At 56.8% G+C, this 21,253-nt stretch overlaps 1 protein-coding gene across 1 annotated transcript; it reads left to right on the forward strand.

Annotated features, from left to right (window-relative positions):
* The first annotated feature begins 230 nt into the window (after positions 1-230).
* Sympk (symplekin scaffold protein) lies at positions 231-21,166 on the forward strand. Its single transcript, XM_090322895.1, has 27 exons — positions 231-420; positions 1,789-1,912; positions 2,048-2,113; positions 2,851-2,904; positions 2,995-3,068; positions 3,545-3,671; positions 4,003-4,252; positions 4,772-4,942; positions 5,999-6,238; positions 7,671-7,825; positions 8,194-8,344; positions 9,730-9,934; positions 10,163-10,313; positions 11,761-11,996; positions 12,607-12,688; positions 12,807-12,920; positions 13,857-14,004; positions 14,300-14,460; positions 15,593-15,701; positions 15,862-15,962; positions 16,319-16,409; positions 16,701-16,802; positions 19,218-19,405; positions 19,987-20,163; positions 20,290-20,385; positions 20,514-20,822; positions 20,953-21,166. Exons 2-27 carry the CDS (start codon positions 1,808-1,810, stop codon positions 21,088-21,090), a joined length of 3,801 nt encoding a protein of 1,266 aa, XP_090179021.1. The 5' UTR covers positions 231-420; positions 1,789-1,807; the 3' UTR covers positions 21,091-21,166.
* Positions 21,167-21,253: the final 87 nt, after the last annotated feature.

Consider the following 21,253-nt stretch of genomic DNA (forward strand, 5'->3'; position numbering starts at 1 on the left):
TAGGAGAACAAATCACCTTCACAACCCGACAGCCCCGTCCAAAGCACTAGAGCCAAGGAAAGCCCGCACAGCCAGCCGTCTACGGACGCCAGAAGGCGGTCCTCCCCGCCGCCCCACCGCGGAACTACATTTCCCAGAAACCCGTGTTCCCACTTCCGCTCGTTGCTACCGCCTGGAGACCACATTTCCCAGAAGGCACAGCGCGCAAGTTCCGGAAATGGAGGCTCCGTCAGCCGAGGCCTCCCCCTCCACACGCAGTAGGGGCGGGCCGCCGTCGGGACTCCATTTCCCGACGGTCTTGAGACTGTGGCGCGTGCGCAGCGTCACGGCGGCGGGCGGAAGATGGCGGCGGCGGCGGCGGCGGCGCCTGCGAAGCGGCGCTTCTGAGGGGGCGCGAGGGGGACGGAGGCCGGAGCCGCGGTGAGCGAGAGGCGGCGTGAGGACGCGGGGCGCGGGCCCCGGGGGAGGCCGCTGTGAGGGGTGGAGGCGGGGTGGGTTTTGGGGGAACCCCCCCCGTACGTTCCCCTGTTCGGGACCCATCCTTGAGCTCCCCAGTGCCCCCAGCGCAAAGTTCCATCGTGGCCCCGCTGCTGCGTCCGCGCCGCAGGCCTCGCCTGATCCCGTCCTGCTCTGCTTCCATGTAGCACAGCAGCTCGGGCCAAGCGGGCCCCCAAACTTGCCACGCGCCTTTCCGCCCCGAAGTGGTGCATTGGTTGGTATCTCATCCCGCCACGTCCTGGTTACCCCATTCTGCCCAGTTAGCTCCCCATTCAGGGCTCAGCACCGACGTCACTTCCTCTGCCCAGCCCTCCTTTCCCGCCCTCGGTCGCCAGACCCCCTAGGCTCCGCATTCTCATAGGTCCCTGCACCTTTCCTTCTTAACATACGTGGAGACCTTTATTTTGTATGCTATTAGGATTATATCTGTTTTCATGAACACCAGGCGGGCAGGGGCCAGGTGTGTGTGTTCAACACCCGATCACACACACACTGGAGAACCCTCCCCTCTTTCAGTTGTATCAGTTGAATGAATGAAAAATCCTCCTACATCCATTCTTTTGGAGGTTGACAGTGATCGTTTGTTCCTGACATCGTTCCTAACAGTGAGAGACTTGACATATTCCAAGTGTTTTTCATTAAGAAGAATGGCTGGAAAAAATGTCAGTACATTCACCTAATCAAATGTTATGCAACTGTTAAAAATATCTGTTGGGCCAGCGCTGTGGCTCATGCCTATAATTCTAGCTACTAAAAAAGCTGAGATCTGGGGATCAGAGTTCAAAGCCAGTCCGGGCACTAAAGACTGTGAGATTCTTATCTCTAATTAATCACTAGACAAGGAGAGGTGGAGCTGTGGTTCAAGGAGTAGGGCCGTAGCCTTGAGCTAAAGGGTTCAGGGACAACACTCAGGCCCACAGTTGAAGTCTCACAACTAACCAAAAAGGAAAAAAAAGCACCCAAGCTTAGAGTTTAATTCCCAGGAAAGCCAAAGTTTGCTGTGTGTTCTCCCTCATCTCGAGAGACAGGAGGCATGGAGCCTGCCAGGGGCATTTTTTACCCATTTGGTCATGGCTGAGTGGGGTTTGTGATCAGCCTCCTGTGTGTAAGTACCCGTGATATGGCAGAGTTCTGTCTCTGACATGGGACTTCACAGTCCCCACCACACTCCCTGGAGACCCAAACGTAAGACAGACAGGGGTCTGTGGCATGGGCACAGAACAAGAAGGAGGGCTGAGCCTTTCGTGGGTGACAGTCCACAAGAGGAGATTGAGGGGGTTCCTTTCCCAGGGAGTGCCTGACAGCAGCCATGGCGAGCAGCAGCGGGGACAGTGTCACTCGCCGGAGCGTGGCATCCCAGTTTTTCACCCAGGAGGAAGGGCCAGGCATTGATGGGATGACCACCTCAGAGAGGGTAAGTGTGGCAAGGCAGCTGGGATTAAAGAGATGGACGATACTCCCCTCTGTCAGTGCTCTAGAATAACTTCAGAAGTCCACCATGGCCACCGAGGCTGGCTCCATCACCTGGCCCCCCCTCCTTCCCTTCCAGGTGGTGGATCTTCTAAACCAGGCAGCGCTGATCACCAATGACTCAAAGATCACAGTGCTCAAACAGGTACAGTCAAGGGCATCTGGCTGGGCAGGGTGCTGCTAATAATACTGGTGCCACCCTTGGCATCTGTGACTGAGCCAGAACTTTGTGGCTTTGTGGGCCTGCTCGTTCAGTCCTTCCCAGAGGTCTGTGGAGAAGATGGCTAAGGAAATTTTTACCCCACATATCCTGGCGGGTTTTGGGGTATGGGAAATGGTGTCGTTGTTAAAGGTGCTTTCTTGTTTTGAGCATAAACTGAGCCTGGGCATTGTTTCTGAGCTTTTCTGCTCAAGGCTAGTGCTCTGCCTCAGCTTCACTTTGCTTTTTTGTTAATTATAGATGAGTGGTGAATTTTCCTACTCAGCTTGCTTTGAACTCTAATCCTCAGATATCAGCCTCCTGAGTCGCTGGGATTAGAGGCAGGAGCCCCCAGGGCCCACCTGTAATCTGCCTTGTGAATGATGCAGTGTAAAGTTGGGAGAACTGATAGGCAGGGCTGCCACGCCCAGGAAGAAATGCCCCTGCTCAGCCCCTGTGTCCCACCAGGACCCTACCTTTGTATTCCCTCAGAGGCCCCCAGAGGCTTGTGTTTAAGGTTAGAGTGGTCAGCTGAACCTCAGAGGGAAAGTCGGTTGCCCAGCACAAGCTGTACTTCTGGGCAGAGCTGAGTGTCTACGTAGTTCTGTGCTGTTTCCCCTGCTTGTTTTCTGATGAGCTGATTGTGTGCGCGCCCTCTTGTTCCCACCCCCACCTTCTTCCAGGTTCAGGAGCTGATCATTAACAAAGACCCTACTCTGCTGGACAACTTTCTGGATGTGAGTGATGGTGGGATCAGAGAGGGGACTGGGCGTCGGGTAAAGGTAGGTCCTGGTGTGTGACCTTTCCCTCCCCCTCGGCTACCACAGGAGATCATCGCATTCCAAGCAGACAAGTCCATTGAAGTGCGAAAATTTGTCATTGGCTTCATTGAGGAGGCATGGTAAGGAGCAGTGCCTGGAGCATGCCCTCCTGGGATGTAGAATCTTCTGAGACTTTCCTGTACGCTGACTCCCCCATGATGACCTAAATCCATGGAGACCCTGGACAGCTGAGGCTCCCCAAGTCCTCTCCACTTCCAGCTCCTTTCTCAGGAGGAGCTACCTGCCCTTCTAGGATGCACACAATGGCCCTTTCCACCCACATCCTCTGCCTCTGTGCTGGTGTGGGCCACCTTTTCATCCTGCTGTCAGGGCTCTGCTGGCCTTATCTGCCTCCTGTTACCTGACTCAGCTCTCTTTTTTCTTTTTTGGTGCCAGTCCTAAGGATTGAACTGAGAGCTTCACGCTCATGCCACTACTGGCACTTTTCATCTTCTGAGGCATGAGCCCTGATTCCTCGTCCTCTTTCTGCCTGGACCCCAGGGTCCTAGTGGTGACCTCACCACATTACCTTGCTTCTGCCCTTTCCTCACCCTAGCAAGCGAGATATCGAGTTGCTGCTGAAACTGATTGCCAACCTCAACATGCTCCTGCGAGACGAGAACGTGAACGTGGTGAAGAAAGCCATCCTCACCATGACGCAGCTCTACAAGGTGGCCCTGAAGGTGAGGGCCTCCCTGCCGGCTGGCCCACCTCCCTGCTATTGTACCTGGCATCTGAGCCAGGCTCACAGTGTGTTCTTGGTGGGCAGGAGGGGCACAGACAGGGTATATGGTATTCCTCTAGTCAGCAAAAACTCCTACGTATCTTCCCTGTGCCCAGCCGTGTTAGGTGGTGCTAGGTCACAAGTCAAGTGAGTGTGGGCCATGGCCTGAGATGGAGGGTGCATTGTCAGTTGGAATTCCGCACTAGTTAACCACATAGCTGTCCTGAGGCCCCCAGATGGCAGCAGAGGCCCACTGAGTGATACGTTGTCTTCCTCCCGCCCTCTGGCAGTGGATGGTGAAGTCCCGGGTGATCAGCGATCTCCAGGAGGCCTGCTGGGACATGGTATCAGCCATGGCTGGGGACATCATTCTGCTCTTAGACTCTGACAACGACGGCATCCGCACCCACGCCATCAAGTTTGTGGAGGGCCTTATCGTCACCCTGTCGCCTCGAGTGGCTGACTCAGAGGTACCCCGACGCCAGGAGCAAGACATCAGCCTGGAGCGCATCCCTCGAGACCACCCCTACATTCAGTACAGTGAGTGCTGGCTATGGCCCTGCATCCTGCTCCCCACCTTTCCTGGCTAGTAAGTTCTAATGATAGCAGCAAAGCTCTGATGCTAGGGTCAAATCCCAACTTCAGCAACTTGATGACCTTCACAGTTTTTTACTGAACTTGGCTTTCCTTTGATAGAAAGGCTGACAAGCATAGTATCCTTGTCCTGGGCTGGCAGGAGGGGTCGAAGGGTCAGAGGAGTGAGATGACCGGTGTCAGCTAGCATAGTTTTCTTGATTGCAATTTATAAAATTATTATGTACATGTTCTGTGTTGAGAGGTCTAGAATGGCACAAGGGTCTTTCTCTCCCACCCCACTAGTCTACTCCCCAGAGGAGACTCTGTGCTTCTAGACTGTCAGCAAATGTTTTCTGGGTTCTTCCAGCCACTCATAAATGCCTGATTACCAACACCCCGTCTTCCTTTTGGTCCCTAAAGCTGCTCCACCAAAGGCCTGAGGGATAGGACCCCCACTCATGGCTCTCTCTCCCCCCTCATTAGATGTGCTGTGGGAAGAGGGCAAGGCAGCCTTGGAGCAGCTGCTCAAGTTCATGGTGCACCCGGCCATTTCCTCCATCAACCTGACCACTGCTCTGGGCTCCCTCGCCAACATCGCCCGCCAGAGACCCATGTTCATGTCTGAAGTGATCCAGGCCTATGAAACTCTACATGGTAGGCTGTTCCCACCCCTGCTCCCTTGCCCCTGTCATGAGGAAACATGTGCCCAGTGGTGCATTCTGGGTGCTGACCCGTTAGTTGAGCCACCGTGGGCACAGAAAAAGATCCTGTATTACATGTGAAGCTTTGGTATGGCCCAAACCTGCTTTGAAGTTGGCTTGATGACTTAAGGGTATATAGTGGATAGTCTAGCCTCTCCCCTGCTTTCACCCTAGAGCTGGGTGCTAATACTTTGTCCTCATGACAAGTAGGAAGTGTTCTCCAGCTCTCATGGTAGACTCTTGGCTACCATGTTGGATTCATTCTGTGGCTCTTTTCTTGGTCATCAAACATGGCTCCCACAAAGCCACAACTCTCTGTTCCATCCACTTAGCAACATCAGGAGAGTGTCCCTTTCCCTATGATTCTAGGCAAAGGCTAGGAGCTGATACCCATTGTTTCTGATTGGCTGAGCAGTGAGTATGAGCCTGGCTCTGAGCCAATCAACAGTGACCAGTGGAACACCACGTTCTCACTGGACCCTGGTCTCACACATCCTTGGATAGAGGATGGGGACAGGGTGGTTTCCTCAAAGGGGAATGGGAGTAGTGTTGACAGCAGAACGGGCAGTGAACCCTGGGCAGGCAAAATTGCAGGGATCTTTGGCTCTCGAGCAAGGGCAACTGACTCACCAAGGTGACTGCTAGGCCCAGGGAAGTCGTAGAGATCAGCATGAGCTGTGGTGATGGCTGAGTAGGAACTTCGTAGAGAAGGTGGTGGGTATAGACTGCTCTTTCCAGGGGAAAGATTTAGAATCCATACTGGAGAGGGAGGAGTGTGAGACTTTAGTAAAATAGGGGTTGAGATTGTCTCCATTTCAGGGACTAAGGTTGTAGAGGCGGCCCAAGGATTTGAAGCCTCAGTATATACAAAGCCACACCCTCCTGAGGGCCCAGCAGCTTCCCTAGGATGTAACTGTGAGACCTCTATCCAAAATGGGCACAAGGGAAATAAACCAGCAGGATCCTCAGATCTGTCCACAGCACAGAGCTCCTGCCTCTCTCCTCGCAGCCAACTTGCCCCCAACACTGGCCAAATCTCAGGTGAGCAGTGTGCGCAAGAATCTGAAGCTGCACCTGCTGAGTGTGCTCAAGCACCCGGCCTCCTTGGAGTTCCAGGCCCAGATCACCACTCTGCTGGTGGACCTGGGCACACCCCAGGCGGAGATCGCCCGCAACATGCCCAGTGGCAAGGATGCCCGCAAGCGGCCCCGGGACGACGCCGATTCCACACTCAAGAAGATGAAGCTGGGTGAGCTGAGGCTGGTGTGTGTGTGTTACAGGGGTAACTGCCTCACTCTGTTGTAACTACACTGGATAAAAAAGTCTTTCCTTTTAATTTATTACTTGTTATTCTGCTATAAGAAATTTTTTTTTTTTTTTTTTTTTTTTGCCAGTCCTGGGCTTGGGCTCAGGGCCTGAGCACTGTCCTTGGACTTTCTCAAGGCTAGAGCTCTACCACTTGAGCCTCAGCACCACTTCTGGCTTTTTTTCTATGTATGTGGTACCGAGGAATCAAACCCGGGTCTTCGTGCATGCTGGGAAGCACTCTACCACTAGGCCAAACTCCCGGCCCGGAATTTTTTTTTTTTTTTTTTTTAAATTTCTGGCCATGGGGCTTAAACTCCGGGCCTGGGCACTGTCCCTGACTTCCCTCAAGGCTAGTGCTGTATCACTTTGAGCCACAGCGCCACTTCCAGTTTTCTGGTGGAGATGAGTCTCACATACTTTTGTGCCCAGGCTGACTTTGAACCACTATCCTCAGATCTTAGTCTCCTGAGTAGCTAGGATTTACAGGTGTGAGCCTCTGGCACCTGGCGTAGAAGAACTTTCTACTAGCTTCTGAAGTTTATTATCACTAAGAATCCCTGCATATTCCCAACAATGAGTTTTAAGCCACTTTACTCTGTAAAATCCTGTCTCAGTCTGGAAATGTGGCTTGGTGGTAGAGTGCTTGCCTAGCATGCATGAAGCCCTGGGTTTGATTCCTCAGTACCACATACACAGAAAAAGCCGAAAATGGAGCAGTGGCTCAAGTAGTACGGCACTAACCCTGAACAAAAGAAGCTCAGGGATAGTGCCAACGACTGGCCAAAAAACAAAACAAAAAAACCAAACAAGGACAAAAAAGAACTCATTGTATAGTGCAACCTGTTTTCAAACTTGAGATCCTCCTGCCTCTGCCTCTTCCATCTCTTCCATGCTGCAGTTATAGAGGGTGCACCACAAGGAACCATCGATGGCTGGCTCAGCCACACTCCTGAGGGGAGGATGGGAGTGGAACGTGTGGCTCAAGTGATAATGCTCTCTATGAGAGGAAAAGTTGAGTGAGAGCTAGAGGCCCTGAGTTCAAACCCCACTACCAGCACAAGAAAAGGATGGGACTAAGATAGACAAAAACTGAAATCCCAGTACACAGATAGCCATGATTATGGTATTTACTATTACCAGTACTTTTGGGGCCTCCTGGGATCAAGTTCCATTTCCCAGATGAGAGTGAGGCTTTCACAGAGGCCGTTGGCTCCCAGGATCCCCCAGAGCAGAGGGAGGGTTGCAGCTGAGAACTGGGATCATTGTGCCATCCCTGCTGGCTGAGGCAGGCTGGAGGTAGGACCTGCCTAGGCAGTCTTGACTGGGAACGGGGCCTGCTGCCCTCTAACCAGCATCTTCTTCACCCATCCCAGAGCCCAACCTAGGGGAAGATGATGAGGATAAGGACTTAGAGCCCGGCCCATCAGGGACCTCCAAGGCCTCCGCCCAGATCTCAGGCCAGTCAGACACAGACATTACGGCGGAATTCCTGCAGCCTCTGCTGACGCCTGACAATGTGGCCAATCTGGTGAGGATGGTGGGCTTCCCTCCTGGGAGGAGGGAGGAAAGGTCTCATCCTTTGCCTTCCTTCCTCTCTTCTCTGGCTACCCCTTCCCAGTCACCTCATATTGGGGTACCCTCCTACCCATGGCTGGAGCTCTTCTGGTTCTTAACCCCTGGAGGTCCCTTGTCTCCTTGTGATCTAGTTTTCCTCGGAACCCGCTCATCCACTCCCACTCTTTGGCTTTAAAGGGACTTGGCAGACAGGTTTGGGATTGAGGTTCTGATTCCCAGGAGGCTAAGTCCTGTCACTGCTCCTCTCCCGTGGCTGGCCTGGGCTTGGACCAGTACCTGGAGAGCTAAGGGGAAGGTGCCACTGCCCTCCCTCCATGTCAGGTCCTCATCAGCATGGTATACCTGCCTGAGACCATGCCTGCCTCCTTCCAAGCCATCTACACCCCTGTGGAGTCTGCCGGCACAGAGGCCCAGATCAAGCACTTGGCTCGCCTCATGGCCACACAGATGACAGCCGCAGGGCTGGGTCCAGGTGGGTGTCACATAGGGCTCCTTATTGGAAGGCTGGCTGCCCAAGGTCATGGGCATGAAGTCATGTGTGCTTTCTGACCTATCAGTCACTATAGGCCGTGCAGAGTGAGTGCTTAGTGTTTTTAGGCCCCAGACTTTGAAATCTCCACAGACCTAGGTTCAAGGTCCAAGCGGGAACCAGAAACATCACCCACCTGAAAGAGCTGCTCTTGGGTTGCTAACCTTCCTGCCCTCAGCATTCTCCCTAGTTTCAGCAGTGCTTTTGATGCTATGAGCAGCAAAGTACAGAACTCTAATGCATACTCAGTGAGCACATACAAAGTGAATACACATGGCTTAATGGTAGAGTGCTGGCCTAGCATGCGTGAAGCCCTGGGTTCAATTCCTCAGTACAACATAAACAAAAAAAGCAGGAAGTGGCACTGTGGCTCAAGTGGTAGAGTGCTAGCTTTGAACAAAAGAAGCTCAGGGACAGTGCCCAGGACCTTAGTTCAAGCCCCAGGACTGACCGCCCCCCCAACAAAACAAAACAAAACACGTGGTGGTATGGAACCAGACAAAAACTTCTAGAAAATTCCTTCCTAATTTGCTCTAGTGACCAGTCAAGGAACCATATATCCAGACACAGTTCCCACCCGCATTTCTGCCAGCATAGATTAGTGTTGCTTCTTTTATTCAAGCAAGATCTCACCACAGAGCATAAACCAGCCCTGAACTCTCCATCCTACCTCAGCCTTCTGAGTGCTTGAGTGGCTGCCCCGCACCTCACATGCCTCTCCTTGAACTTGCTGTACACAAATCTTGGCATTTAGCTGCCTTTACACACCAGGGGTCTTTTGTTGTTGTTTTGTTTTTTGTTTTTGTCGGTTCTGGGGCTTGAACTCTGGGTCTGGGCGCTGTCCCTGAGCTCTTCAGCTCAAGGCTACCACCCTACCCCTTGAGCCACAGCACCACTTCGCCACTTCTGGTTTTCTACTGATTAATTGGAAATCAGACTCTCTCGGCTTTGTAGTGCCTGGGGTGGCTTTGAACCTTGATTCTCAGATCTTAGCCTCCTGAGTAGCTAGATTATAGGATTATAGGTGTGAGCCACCGTACCAGGACACACCAGGGTTTTCTGTGATTGGTCTGCTGCACTGTGGCATCCATTAGCAGCTTTTCATTGTCACTAGTGTCCCTTTCCACGAGCACACCACCCTCTGCCATCATGAGCAGAGGCATTCATGCTATTAGGACCAGAGTGAAGGCTGGCCTTGGTGTGGGAGCTGTGTGTCCTGCTTCTACCGTGGCTGCCAGCTGCTGACCACTAGTGGTAAAAAGCACTTGCTGCAGGCCAAGAGCAGGGGCAGGGCTGACTTGCTGGGTGCCCGTGGCTGCCTCTCTCAGGTGTGGAGCAGACCAAGCAGTGCAAGGAGGAACCCAAGGAGGAGAAGGTGGTGAAGCCAGAGAGCGTCCTGATCAAGAGGCGCCTCTCAGCGCAGGGCCAGGCCATCTCAGTGGTGGGCTCCCTAAGTTCCATGTCCACACTGGAGGAGGAGGCACCCCAGGCCAAGAGGCGGCCCGAGCCCATCATCCCTGTCACGCAGCCCCGGTGAGTTTCCCTCCAGGTGGGCTCCAGCCTATGACCAGGCTGGCGTCATTGCTGGAGCCACTGTCTTGGTGACAGAAACTCAATGGCTTCTTCTACTGTCCCCGCCCCTCCCCCCATGCCTGGTTCACTCACAGGGATTTTGGAGGCCTGGGAGCCGCACAGTGGCTCTATAGCCCATCAGCCAGCTGGGCTGCAGAGGGAACAGTCACTGTCCCATCTCCCGAACAGGCTGGCAGGTGCTGGTGGGCGCAAGAAGATTTTCCGTCTCAGCGATGTGCTGAAGCCACTGACAGATGCCCAGGTGGAGGCCATGAAGCTGGGTGCCGTGAAGCGGATTCTGCGAGCTGAGAAGGCGGTGGCCTGTAGTGGAGCAGCCCAGGTGTTCTAGCCCAGCCTGCCCTGCCAGGCCCTCTCTCCGCAGGAGAGCCACCGGCTCACATCCTGCAGTCCCAATCTATCACTTGCTGCCACCCCTCCAATGGAGGCAGAGGTAGCATCTGTCCCTGAGGAAAGGCTCAGCCTCATACAGAGTCATCACCTCCAGGCCTGGGCCAGGAAGCTGGGGTGGGGGGTGGGGTTCCTTCTGTCGTAGCTCTTTGGCTTTTTTTCTTTTTTGTTTTTGTGCCCATCCACGGTACTTGAGCTTAGAGCCTGGGTACTATACCTGAGGTTTATTTTAGCCCAAGGTTATTGTTCTACCACTTGAGCCACAACTCTCCTTTGGCTTTTTGAGGTGAAGGGGCAGAGATAGGGGAGTTATTTAATTTCAGGTAAGAATCTCAAGGAATTTCCTGCCCAGGCTGGCTTTGAATTGCAATTCTTAGATCTCCTAAATAGCTAGGATTCTAGGTATAAGCCCCTGGCACCTGATATTTTAACATTCTTAGTGCTGAACTTCACACAAATTTGTTTCTTTTATTTTGGCCATACTGGGGTTTTGAACTCAGGGCTTTGTGCGCATTGAGCTAGAGCTCTACCTCTTGAACCACAATCCCAGCCCATAAAACTTTTTCAGTCCCGATTATACCACTTGTTGCTGTCATCTCAGTCAGCCAATTTTCCCTCCATTCACTGAGGTTAGTTTCTAGTTAGTCGTATATAAATAAGCTGTTAAAAAGTACCTCCAGGCCAGGAGTTTGGCCTAGTGGTAGAGTGCTTGCCTAGCACGCATGAGGACCCAGGTTCGATTCCTCGGTACCACATACATAGAAAAAAGCCAGAAGTGGTGCTGAGGCTCAAGTGGTAGAGCTCTAGCCTTGAGAAAGTCCAAGGACAGTGCTCAGGCCCTGAGCTCAAGCCCAGGACTGGAAAAAAAAAAATAAATAAATAAAAAGTACCTCCAGGGCTGGGCATGTGGCTTAGTGATAGAATGCTTGTCTCGCATGCGTGAATCCCTGAGTTCAGTTCCTCCGTAAAACATAAACAGAAAAGGCTGGAAGTGGTGCTGTGGCTCAAATGATAGAACATAGAGGTTCAAAGCCAGCCTGGGCCAATTAATCCAAGATATTCTCTTTAGTTAGCTAGCCAAAAGGCAGAAATGGAGGTGTGGCTCAGTTAGTAGAGCATGAGCCTTTGAACCACGAAGCTCAGCAGGAATTCAAGTCCCAGTACCTGCACCAAAAACAAAACAAAAATCAGCCCTCCAGGCAGCAGTGTGGTTTCTCAGAAGAACCGTTGTTTTCTTGGTGACTGTTTGCTTCGTGTCTTCATCATCCACCACACAAACTTCTGGATGGGGGCTTTGCCCACCTCTCTCGCTCTGTATCATGTCTACGCTGGGGGCACCTGTTGCTTGCAGGGTGACTGACCCATTTGTTCTCCACCAGGTACGCGTCAAGATCCTGGCTAGCCTGGTGACGCAGTTTGACTCAGGCCTCAAGGCCGAGGTTCTGTCCTTCATCCTGGAGGACGTGCGTGCCCGCCTGGATCTGGCCTTTGCCTGGCTCTACCAGGAGTACAACGCCTACTTGGCCGCCGGTGCCTCAGGCACGCTGGACAAATACGAGGCCTGCCTCCTCCGCCTGCTCTCCGGCCTACAGGAGAGACCAGACCAGAAGGACGGGTGAGGGGTGGCCTGGGCCCACCTGGCCCCCATGTCTTACTCCCCCTGCCCCACTCCCCCGTTCTTCTGTGTACCAGCCTCTACCCTGTGATGCTGCTGTCGGTCCTCTGCTCTCAGCCCCCATGGTGACACCTGAGTCATGTAAATGGTGTGAGCTCTCCCTGTCCAGGACCCTTCCATGCTTCTCCACTGCCCTTGCAGTGAAGCCTGCAAGGCCAGTGAGGCCTCTCGTGACCAGCCTTTGTGCTCAAATCTGCCTCTCTCCTCCAAAACTTCACCACATTGGCCTTGAACCTGTCCCTGGAGTGTGCCAAGCTCAAGGCCTTGGCGTCTGTTGGTCTACCTGGAGCTCCTCTGTGCTTTGCGCCGCTGCCACCTCTCTGCCAGTGCCACAGTGCTTACTCAAACCTCCCTCAGCAATCTTTCATGGCTCCTTATCTGAAGTCCCGCCTCCTCCCTCTTCCTGATCCTCCCCACAACCTCATACACTGCAATAGCAAATGGGGGCGGTGAGGACCCCCCACCCATGGGACAAGAGTCAGAAAGAAAAATGCCTGGATCAGTCAGGCCAGGCCCGCGCCTGCAGCCACGCCCTGTGCTGCTCTGGCAGGATCTTCACCAAGGTGGTGCTGGAGGCCCCGCTCATCACCGAGAGTGCCCTGGAGGTCATTCGCAAGTACTGTGAGGATGAGGTGAGACACGGGCCCTGCCTCTCCCAGTTAGGCTTAGCCCAGGCCTGGGGGCCGCCCATGGGTTCTGGTATTTTGGACAGAGTGCAGCACGCTGAGCTCTGGCTCCTTCCTCCTCCAGAGCCGAACCTACCTGGGCATGTCCACACTGCGGGACCTGATCTGCAAGCGCCCGTCCCGCCAGTTCCAGTACCTGCATGTCCTCCTGGACCTCAGCTCCCACGAGAAGGACAAGGTCGGGCCCCGCACATCTGGCTCTGCTTACCCTCGGTCAGCTGCCCTCTTCCCCATCCACCGAGCATTTCCAAGGGTGCAAAGCTGCTCAGAAGCCTGGGTACCACACCTGGCTCTTGCCACCATGTGTGCAAGAACCATGTATGCGTGTGCATTCAGGGAAGCATGCACATGCCTAGAAGCCCTTTTCACTTTTTTCTTTTCTTTTTTTTTTTTTTGCCAGTCCTGGGCTTTTAGCTCAGGGCCTAAGTGCTGTCCTTGGGCTTTCTCAAGGCTAAAGCTCTACCACTTAAGCCACAGCACTACTTCTGGCTTTTCTATATATGTGGCACCAAGGAATCGAACCTGGGTCTTCATGCATGCTAGGCAAGCACTCTACCACCAGGCCAAACTTCTGGCCTCCACTTTTCATTCTTTTACTGTGTTGGCGAACTTTGGCTCCATTCAAGTCCTAAAGGCTTGAGCAGGGCAGTGGGCAGCTGTGGGAGCCCTGGGGTGACCAGACCCTCACATCGGGGTTTGGGGCAGTGGATCTGCAGAGTCCTATAGGAGGAGGGAACACGTGAGCTGAGCCCTCATGGCATGTGATAGGACCCACTGCCACCTCGCCTCTCCAGACTCACGCCCACCTGGAGGTGCACGCTCACTCTTCTGCACACCTTGCATGAGCCCATGGTTCTGGTGACTCCTGGCAGGTGGTGTCTGAGTGAAACCAATGTAGCTAACGACAGGCAGTCCAGGCAGCGGGGCTCCTCAGGTGCCAACCTCCAAAGCCAGGACGACCTGGCAGGGCATCACTGGAGGAGCAAACCAGGCTCTGAGGGCGGCAGCTGAGGTCCCCAGCCCCCGAGGGCAGGAGTGCTGCTCTGAGGCCTGCAGCCCACAGCAGCCTCAACTCTCCCTCTCCCTCTCCCTGCATCTCCCTGCTGTCCCTCAGGTGCGCTCCCAGGCCCTGCTGTTCATCAAGCGCATGTACGAGAAGGAACAGCTGCGTGAGTATGTGGAGAAGTTCGCCCTCAACTACCTGCAGCTCCTGGTCCATCCCAACCCGCCATCCGTGCTGTTCGGAGCTGACAAGGACACAGGTCGGTCCTGCTAGGAAGGCACTGGGCCGCAGTGTCAGCACGTGGGCAGAGCTGGGGGGACAGAGGACATGGACGGCAGTGGAATGGTCCCACTGAATTTACACAGGGGAGACACCTGGGCCCCTAAACAGATGGCCAGAAGTACAGAGGGTGTGGCAGCCCCTGGCCACTGTGAAATTTAGTGGTCAGGAGGCTGGATGTGGGCTTGGCTGGCCACTCCCTGAGTGGGGCCAGGCCTGCAGAGGGGGTATGGGAAGCAGGAAGCCAGTCTGATGAGCAGCGCTGTTCCTGTCAGAGGTGGCTGCGCCCTGGACGGAGGAAACAGTGAAGCAGTGTCTGTACCTCTACCTGGCCCTCCTACCTCAGAACCACAAGCTCATCCACGAGCTGGCAGCCGTGTACACAGAGGCCATCGCCGACATCAAGCGCACGGTGCTGAGGGTCATCGAGCAGCCGGTGAGGGACCATGCCGCTCCACGGACCTCCCTGTCCAGGCTGCCCCTCCGGCTGAGCAAAGGGCGGGCACTGGAGTCTTTGCCCAAGCCTGTGGTGGCTCAGCAGCGAGGAGCTCGAGATGAGCATGCCTGGTTCACATTCAGCCTCCATGCCCACTGTGATCCTGTCCTGTGGGTCAAAGTGGGGGTGGCGTGAAGCAGTTTGCACAAGCACTAGTTGGGAGGTGACCTGTGTACATCGCCATCTGGGCATCCATCACTGATGAGTTTGTTCCCATGTGGCTAATGCATTCTGGCTGTGGAGGGATAAGGCAAGGCCTCCTTCCCCTCTCCCCCACTGCACACAGAAGCAGCCAGGGCCTCACTATCCCCTGCAGTTCAAAATGGCAGACTTCCATTCACAGCTGGACTTGAACCAGTTGAAGAAATCCCATCTCTGCCCCTGCTAATAATTATTGGTATTGTAGCCTATACATAGCCGGGCACAGCAGCTCACGCCTGTAATCCTAGCTACTCAGTACACTGAGAGCTGAGGATTGTGGTTCAAAGCCAGCCGGGCACTCGAGATTGTGTGACATTTCCAGTTAGGCACTAGAAAACTGGAAGTGGGAATAACGCCCAGGCCCAGAGGTAGGGTGGTAGCCTTGAGCTGAAGAGCTCAGGAATAGCACCCAGGCCCAGAGTTCAAGCCCCATGACTGACTAAAAATGTCTTTGCAGGGTGTGGTGGTACATGCTGCTTCTAGTCCCAGCACTGTAGGTGCAATCAAGAAGTCCTGGGTTATATGTATTAAAACCCTTCCTCGAAAGAATGAAAAAGCAAGGGGAGGAGAGTGGCTCTGTGGATGTCAGCTCCCTGTCTCCCTGCCTCCATGCCCAGAATGGGGCCAGTGAGCCTGCTTATCACAGTCCTCTGGACTAGGGGTGCCTTGTAGGGGACCAGTCCCAGGGCACTGGGCCTCTGCTCCCTGCATTCACTTCCTAAAGCTATGGCTTGGCCAGGCTAGGTGAGTGTGAGTGCTCAGATTGGAGGGAACAGGGCTAGCTGAGGAAGACAGGAAGGGGACCACAGCTGCGCTGTCCCCTCACCATGTCCCCGTGCTCACTCCGGCCCCGGCCTCCCTGTGTGTCTAGATCCGAGGGATGGGCATGAACTCGCCTGAGCTGCTGTTGCTGGTGGAGAACTGCCCCAAGGGGGCGGAGACGCTGGTCACCCGCTGTCTGCACAGCCTCACTGATAAAGGTGTCCCCTTCCCCCACCCCACACCAGCCATCCCTCCCATCCCTCCCACTGCAGCTGCTGTGGCCCCATTTTGGGCTTCAGTTTCTCTAAGGCAACGTGGTGCCTCCCCCCTCTCCCCAGGTCTGTCCCCCAACCCCAGCCTCTCACTTGTCCCCCACAGTGCCCCCCTCCCCAGAGCTGGTGAAGCGGGTTCGAGACCTCTACCACAAGCGACTGCCTGATGTCCGCTTCCTCATCCCTGTGCTCAATGGGCTGGAGAAGGTGGGGAGCTGGCCCCATCCCTCTGGGGGCGGGACTTGTCTGGATGAGGAACCTCAGAAGCAGGGGGCCTCAAGTGGTCCAGCACTTTTCTGACTTCAAACCCATTACTGTTTCCCTGACTGCAGACAAAGTCTTGGAAGCCACAGTGTAGGGGCACACACTGCACCCCAGTACAGCCTTTGAAGGCCTCCCACTTCAGGCCACCCAACTTCCTACCTCTGACCAGGGCGGTCAGCGGCGTCCTGCCTGTGCCCCTGCACTACCCTCTGCTCCATCATGGGCCAGCAGCAGTGCACAGCGAGGGGCTTGGGGTGCCAGGCAGGGGTGCATTCAACCTGCCCTGCTTCTTCCTGTAGAAAGAGGTGATCCAGGCCCTGCCCAAGCTCATCAAGCTCAACCCCATTGTGGTGAAGGAGGTCTTCAACCGTCTGCTGGGCACCCAGCACGGTAGGTGTGTGTGCCCCAGCCATTGGGCTGCAGTGGGGAGGCCACAGCACCTGTTGTCCCATTCAGTGACCCCAGCCTTCCCCCTCCCTGCCCCAGCACTGGGGAGCCCCTCTGCCACCCTGTCCTGCATGTGCTCACGGAGCTGGGCCTTCAGAGTGTCCAGCCCCAAGGAGCAGAGAACCAGTTCTAACCACACAGGAATGAGTGTTCGTTCTGTCCTGAGAGATGGAGGGGCTCAGAGCCATGTTTTCCCTTAAGCCTCTGTTCTGTCACCCTCCATCCCTACTGCAGGTGAAGGGAACTCAGCCTTGTCCCCGCTGAACCCCGGAGAGCTCCTGATTGCACTGCACAACATTGACTCGGTGAAGTGCGACATGAAATCCATCATCAAAGGTGAGCCCCGCACTGCACCACGGCCCCTCTGACAGGGAGGGGCAGCGCCTTTTCACCTGCATGGTCCCCCACGGGGCCCTGCTGCATTCTGCCACCCTGCCTGCTCCCTCCCTCGAGGCCTTTCCCCTCACATCCCTGCCTTGGTCCACCTCCTGGTAAGGCCCAATGCACCTCTTATTCTGGCCCAGGGTAGTCCTGGGGTCTAAGGGTGCCCTTCTGCCCTTACCCATGGAACACAGTGAACAGAGCCCACAGGTGAGACACACAGGGCTTCTGCTGGCATGAGGGGGGGAGCTGTGAGTCGTGCCCAGAGGCACCATGGCCTGGTGTGGCACAGGTGAGTATGTGGCAGACAGGAAATAGTCCAGAGGGGCTGAGTTGCCCAGGGCCACACAGCAGTGTGAACTTGTGTGTACCTGAGCAAGGTGGGCCCGGCGATGCCCTCTGCCTAGAGACACTGTCCTGGGTGGCCGGGACCCACATTCCCCTGCCACCCTCCCACTTGGAGGGGAAAGGGAGGATTAGAGAAGGGGCATGGGCTCCCAAGGCCTGGAGGGGAAGAGCAGGGCCAGGAAGGTTTTTGAAAGTTATGGTCCAGGAGTATGGTCTAGGTCCCTTTCCCACTTACCTTTGTTTTTTGATTCTTGCCAGACCTGGGGCTTGAACTCAGGACCTGCACACGGTCCTTGAATCTCTCTACCACTTGAGCCACAGTGCCACTTCCAGCTTTTTTCTGTTTATATGGTAGTGAGGAATTGGGCTTCATTTTTGCAAGGCAAGCACTCTACCACTAAGCCACATTCCCCCCCACCCCCTGTAGTGGGGTTTAAGCCTTGAACCTCCTACCTCCTAGGGCAAACACTGCTACCTAAGCCACAGCGCATGCGCCTTTGGTGGAGGGTCTCACTAGCTTCGCTCGGGCTTTTCTAATTGTCCACATGTGACGGGAATTGGGACTAGCATCCCCAAGGCCATTCCTGAGCCTGGTGTCGAAACCCTGGCGGCCCAGTCCTGTGGCATAATGTAGAAAAAGCAAGTGTATGGTGGGGGACCCTGAGCAAACCTGACCCCTGCTTTTATTGTGTGGGGCCCCACACAGCCTTCATCCCTGCTGGGCCCTGCACCTGCTCCTCTCCATCTCCAGTGGCCCCTCCAACTCTGCCCACCACACACACATCCCTCTGCTTGGTCCTGAGTGCCTTGGTCCACACAAGCTTTGTGCTTTACCAGATGACAAGTCCTGTCCTGCCCTGGGCACCGCGGGGCCCCAGTGACCCCTGCACACCATTCTCCCCCCAGCTATCCTACAGCAGTTAAGAAAGCTCTCGAGCTAGGTAATCCCATACCAGCCTGCCCTCTTTATTACCCCCTGTGCCCAAAACTACAACAGGAAAAGTCCATTCAGCCCTGTCTTGGGTGGTGCTGGAATTCAGTGGGGACAGGGACAGCCCTCGTCCCCTGGGACCACAGACAGGTCCTTCAGGGGCAGCTAGGATTGCAGGGCAGGGCTGTGAGGGCCAAGAGGCTGTCTGATCCAGCTTAGCTTCAGCTTTTGAAACAGCCTTGAGTGCTGCATGGAGAGAAGCTGAGGCTGCAGGTGGGGGACCTGGCAGATAAAGGACAGCAGCGGGCGGGGGGGGGGGGGGGGGGAGTCGAGCAGATTGTAGAGGGCAGGGCAGCCAGGCTCAGGCTCAGGCTTCGGTGGGAGGGCTGGATGCTGCTTTGGAGCCTGGCGAGTCCTCATTCCCCTGCAACTGCCTTCCTGTCTGCTCCCTGTAGCGCCTCCCCCTCCGGGTCCCCTTTGGCCCTTCTGTTCTCTACTAGCTTTCTGTGGATTTGGGGTGGGGGGGTTCTCTCCTGGCTCAATAAAGACTTCCTGGTTGATGGACTCACATGGCCAGTGGTATTTGGGGGTGATGGGCTTCAGGGGCAGCCCCTGTGGTCTCTGTGTTAGCACAGTGCGTGAGGACACCACCACCCTTTCCTGGGGACACAAGACCTGCCTTCGTGGGTGGTTGTGTGGAGCTAGCCCTTTGCTTCCCTGGTGCTGGGTACTGAGCGGGGCAGGTGGTCATCAGATGCCTGGGCCCTGCCCCCACTGTCCCCTCCATCTCCATTACCATTGTGTCCTCTAAGTCTGCGCCCCAGGGCACCCTGCCCCTGGTCCTGCCGCACCCACAGAAGCCTCCGCCTTCCCTTCCCCGAGCACACCAGAGGTGCCTGTCTCCCCACCAATCCATAGCGGTAGCATGAGGCACCCAGGAGTTGGCCGGGCCTCCTCCAATAGGGCTCCTGGGCTGGGGCAGTGCCACCCAAAGGCCTTCTGCTTGGGGTAGGGGTCCCCTCCCCAGCAGCAAAGCTCCCACGTCTTGGGTGCCACGGGTGGAAAGGACAGGCCCCTTCTCCGCCTCGCAGCCACCAACCTGTGTTTTGCGGAGCGGAACGTGTACACGTCGGAGGTGCTGGCTGTGGTCATGCAGCAGCTGATGGAGCAGAGCCCCCTGCCCATGCTGCTCATGAGGACAGTCATCCAGTCCCTCACCATGTACCCCCGCCTGGGGGGCTTCGTCATGAACATCCTGTCCCGCCTCATCATGAAGCAGGTAATGCCGCCTGGCTGCCCTGGGGACACCCGGGGCTCTGGCCGACCTGCCTCCCGTGGGGTGGGGCGGGCCAGTCGGGGGGGGGGGAGGCTGCTGGGGTGCAGGCACGCTCTGCGGGACCCCGCCCGCCACTGAAAGACCATCCGCTGTCTCAAGAGCCTAGAGATGGGGGGCTTTGGGAGTGTCTGACGCGACAGGAAGTAGGTTCCCCCACATCCGCAGGCCCCAGGCTGGGTTCCAAGGTCCTCCCGTGGGCCTGCAGGGGTTCCCCCTCCCCGTGGGGCCTGAGGGGCACCAGCGGGACCAGCTTCGCCCTCTAGGGGCAGCCGCGAGGACGGCGGGGGCGGGGCCTGGCTCTCCTTCCCCTGGAGGCGGGGCCTGGCTCTCCTCCCTCGGGGGCGGGGCCTGGCTCTCCTCCCTCGGGGGCGGGGCCTGGCGCTCCTCCCTCGGGGGCGGGGCCTGGCTCTCCTCCCTCGGGGGCGGGGCCTGGCTCTCCTTCCCCTGGGGGCGGGGCCTGGCTCTCCTCCCTCGGGGGCGGGGCCTGGCTCCGTGGCTGCCCAGCAGCGCCCTCTGCCGCCCAGGTGTGGAAGTACCCGAAGGTGTGGGAGGGCTTCATCAAGTGCTGCCAGCGCACCAAGCCACAGAGCTTCCAGGTCATCCTGCAGCTGCCGCCGCAGCAGCTCGGCGCTGTCTTCGACAAGTGCCCCGAGCTCCGCGAGCCGCTGCTGGCGCACGTGCGCTCCTTTACCCCGCACCAGGTACGGGGCCCCGGGGATGGGAACTGGGGAGTGGGGACGGGGCAGCGCCGGGGACGGGGAAGGGCTCAGAGGATTAAGGAGCTGCTAGGTTCAAGACTGGCTCACGGCCCCTTTGCCGCCCACCAGCAAGCACACATTCCCAACTCCATCATGACCATCCTGGAGGCCAGCGGCAAGCAGGAGCCCGAGGCCAAGGAGGCGCAGGCCGGGCCCCTGGAGGAGGTGAGCTCGAGTGGGCTGGGATCCTGTAAGGGGGTTCCAGGTGGGTAGGGTGACGTCCCAGAGGAGGTGAGGGTCCTGGGGTCCTGCCTGCTGTGTCCCCCCTGCTCTGATCTGCCCTCCCCTCCCAGGATGACCTGGAACCGCTGGCTCTGGCCCCGGCCCCCGCCCCCAGGCCCCCCCAGGACCTCATGGGCCTGCGGCTGGCACAGGAGAAGGCCCTGAAGCGGCAGCTGGAGGAGGAGCAGAAGCTGAAGCCCGCCGCGCCCACCGCAGCCTCAGCCAGGCCGGGGCCTCCGCCCGCCTCTGAGGAGGCCGTGGACTTCCGGGAGGAGGGGCCGGAGGGCGAGACCCCGGCCATCTTCATCAGCATGGACGACGACTCGGGGCTGACGGAGGCCGCGCTCCTGGACTCGAGCCTGGACGGGTCCCTGCCCAAGGTGGGAGGGCGGAGCTCCCAGGGGTCAGAGCAGAGCCTGGGGGGGGGGGGGGACGATGGGGGCGTGGCTGGGAAGGGGCAGCTGGGGAGGGGCCTCGAGTAGGGCAGTGTGTGACCCGCCCCCCCACCAGGAGGCAGCTCCCGGAGCACCGGCCTCCAAGGTGGAGAGGAGCCCGCCGACCCTGGGCCCCGCGGGGGACGAGGCCGTGAAGACCCCCAGCCCGGCCGCGGAGGAGGCCGACGAGCCCGAGACCAAGGGGAACAGCTGACGGGGTTTGGGGGGCAGGGGCAGGGGGGCCGGGCCAGGGTGCTTTGCCTTAAAACTAATAAAGGAGATGGCGCTCAGGGCACGTCCCGAGTCCTCTGTGCGGCCTTCCATGCCGCCCGGCCCGTGGCCCGGGGACCCGCGCCTCCGCCCCACGCGCCCGCCCT

This window comes from Megascapheus bottae, chromosome 31 (assembly GCF_031878675.1).
Source record: "Megascapheus bottae isolate mThoBot1 chromosome 31, mThoBot2.hap1, whole genome shotgun sequence".
In the NCBI taxonomy this organism is placed as follows: Eukaryota; Metazoa; Chordata; class Mammalia; order Rodentia; family Geomyidae; genus Megascapheus; species Megascapheus bottae.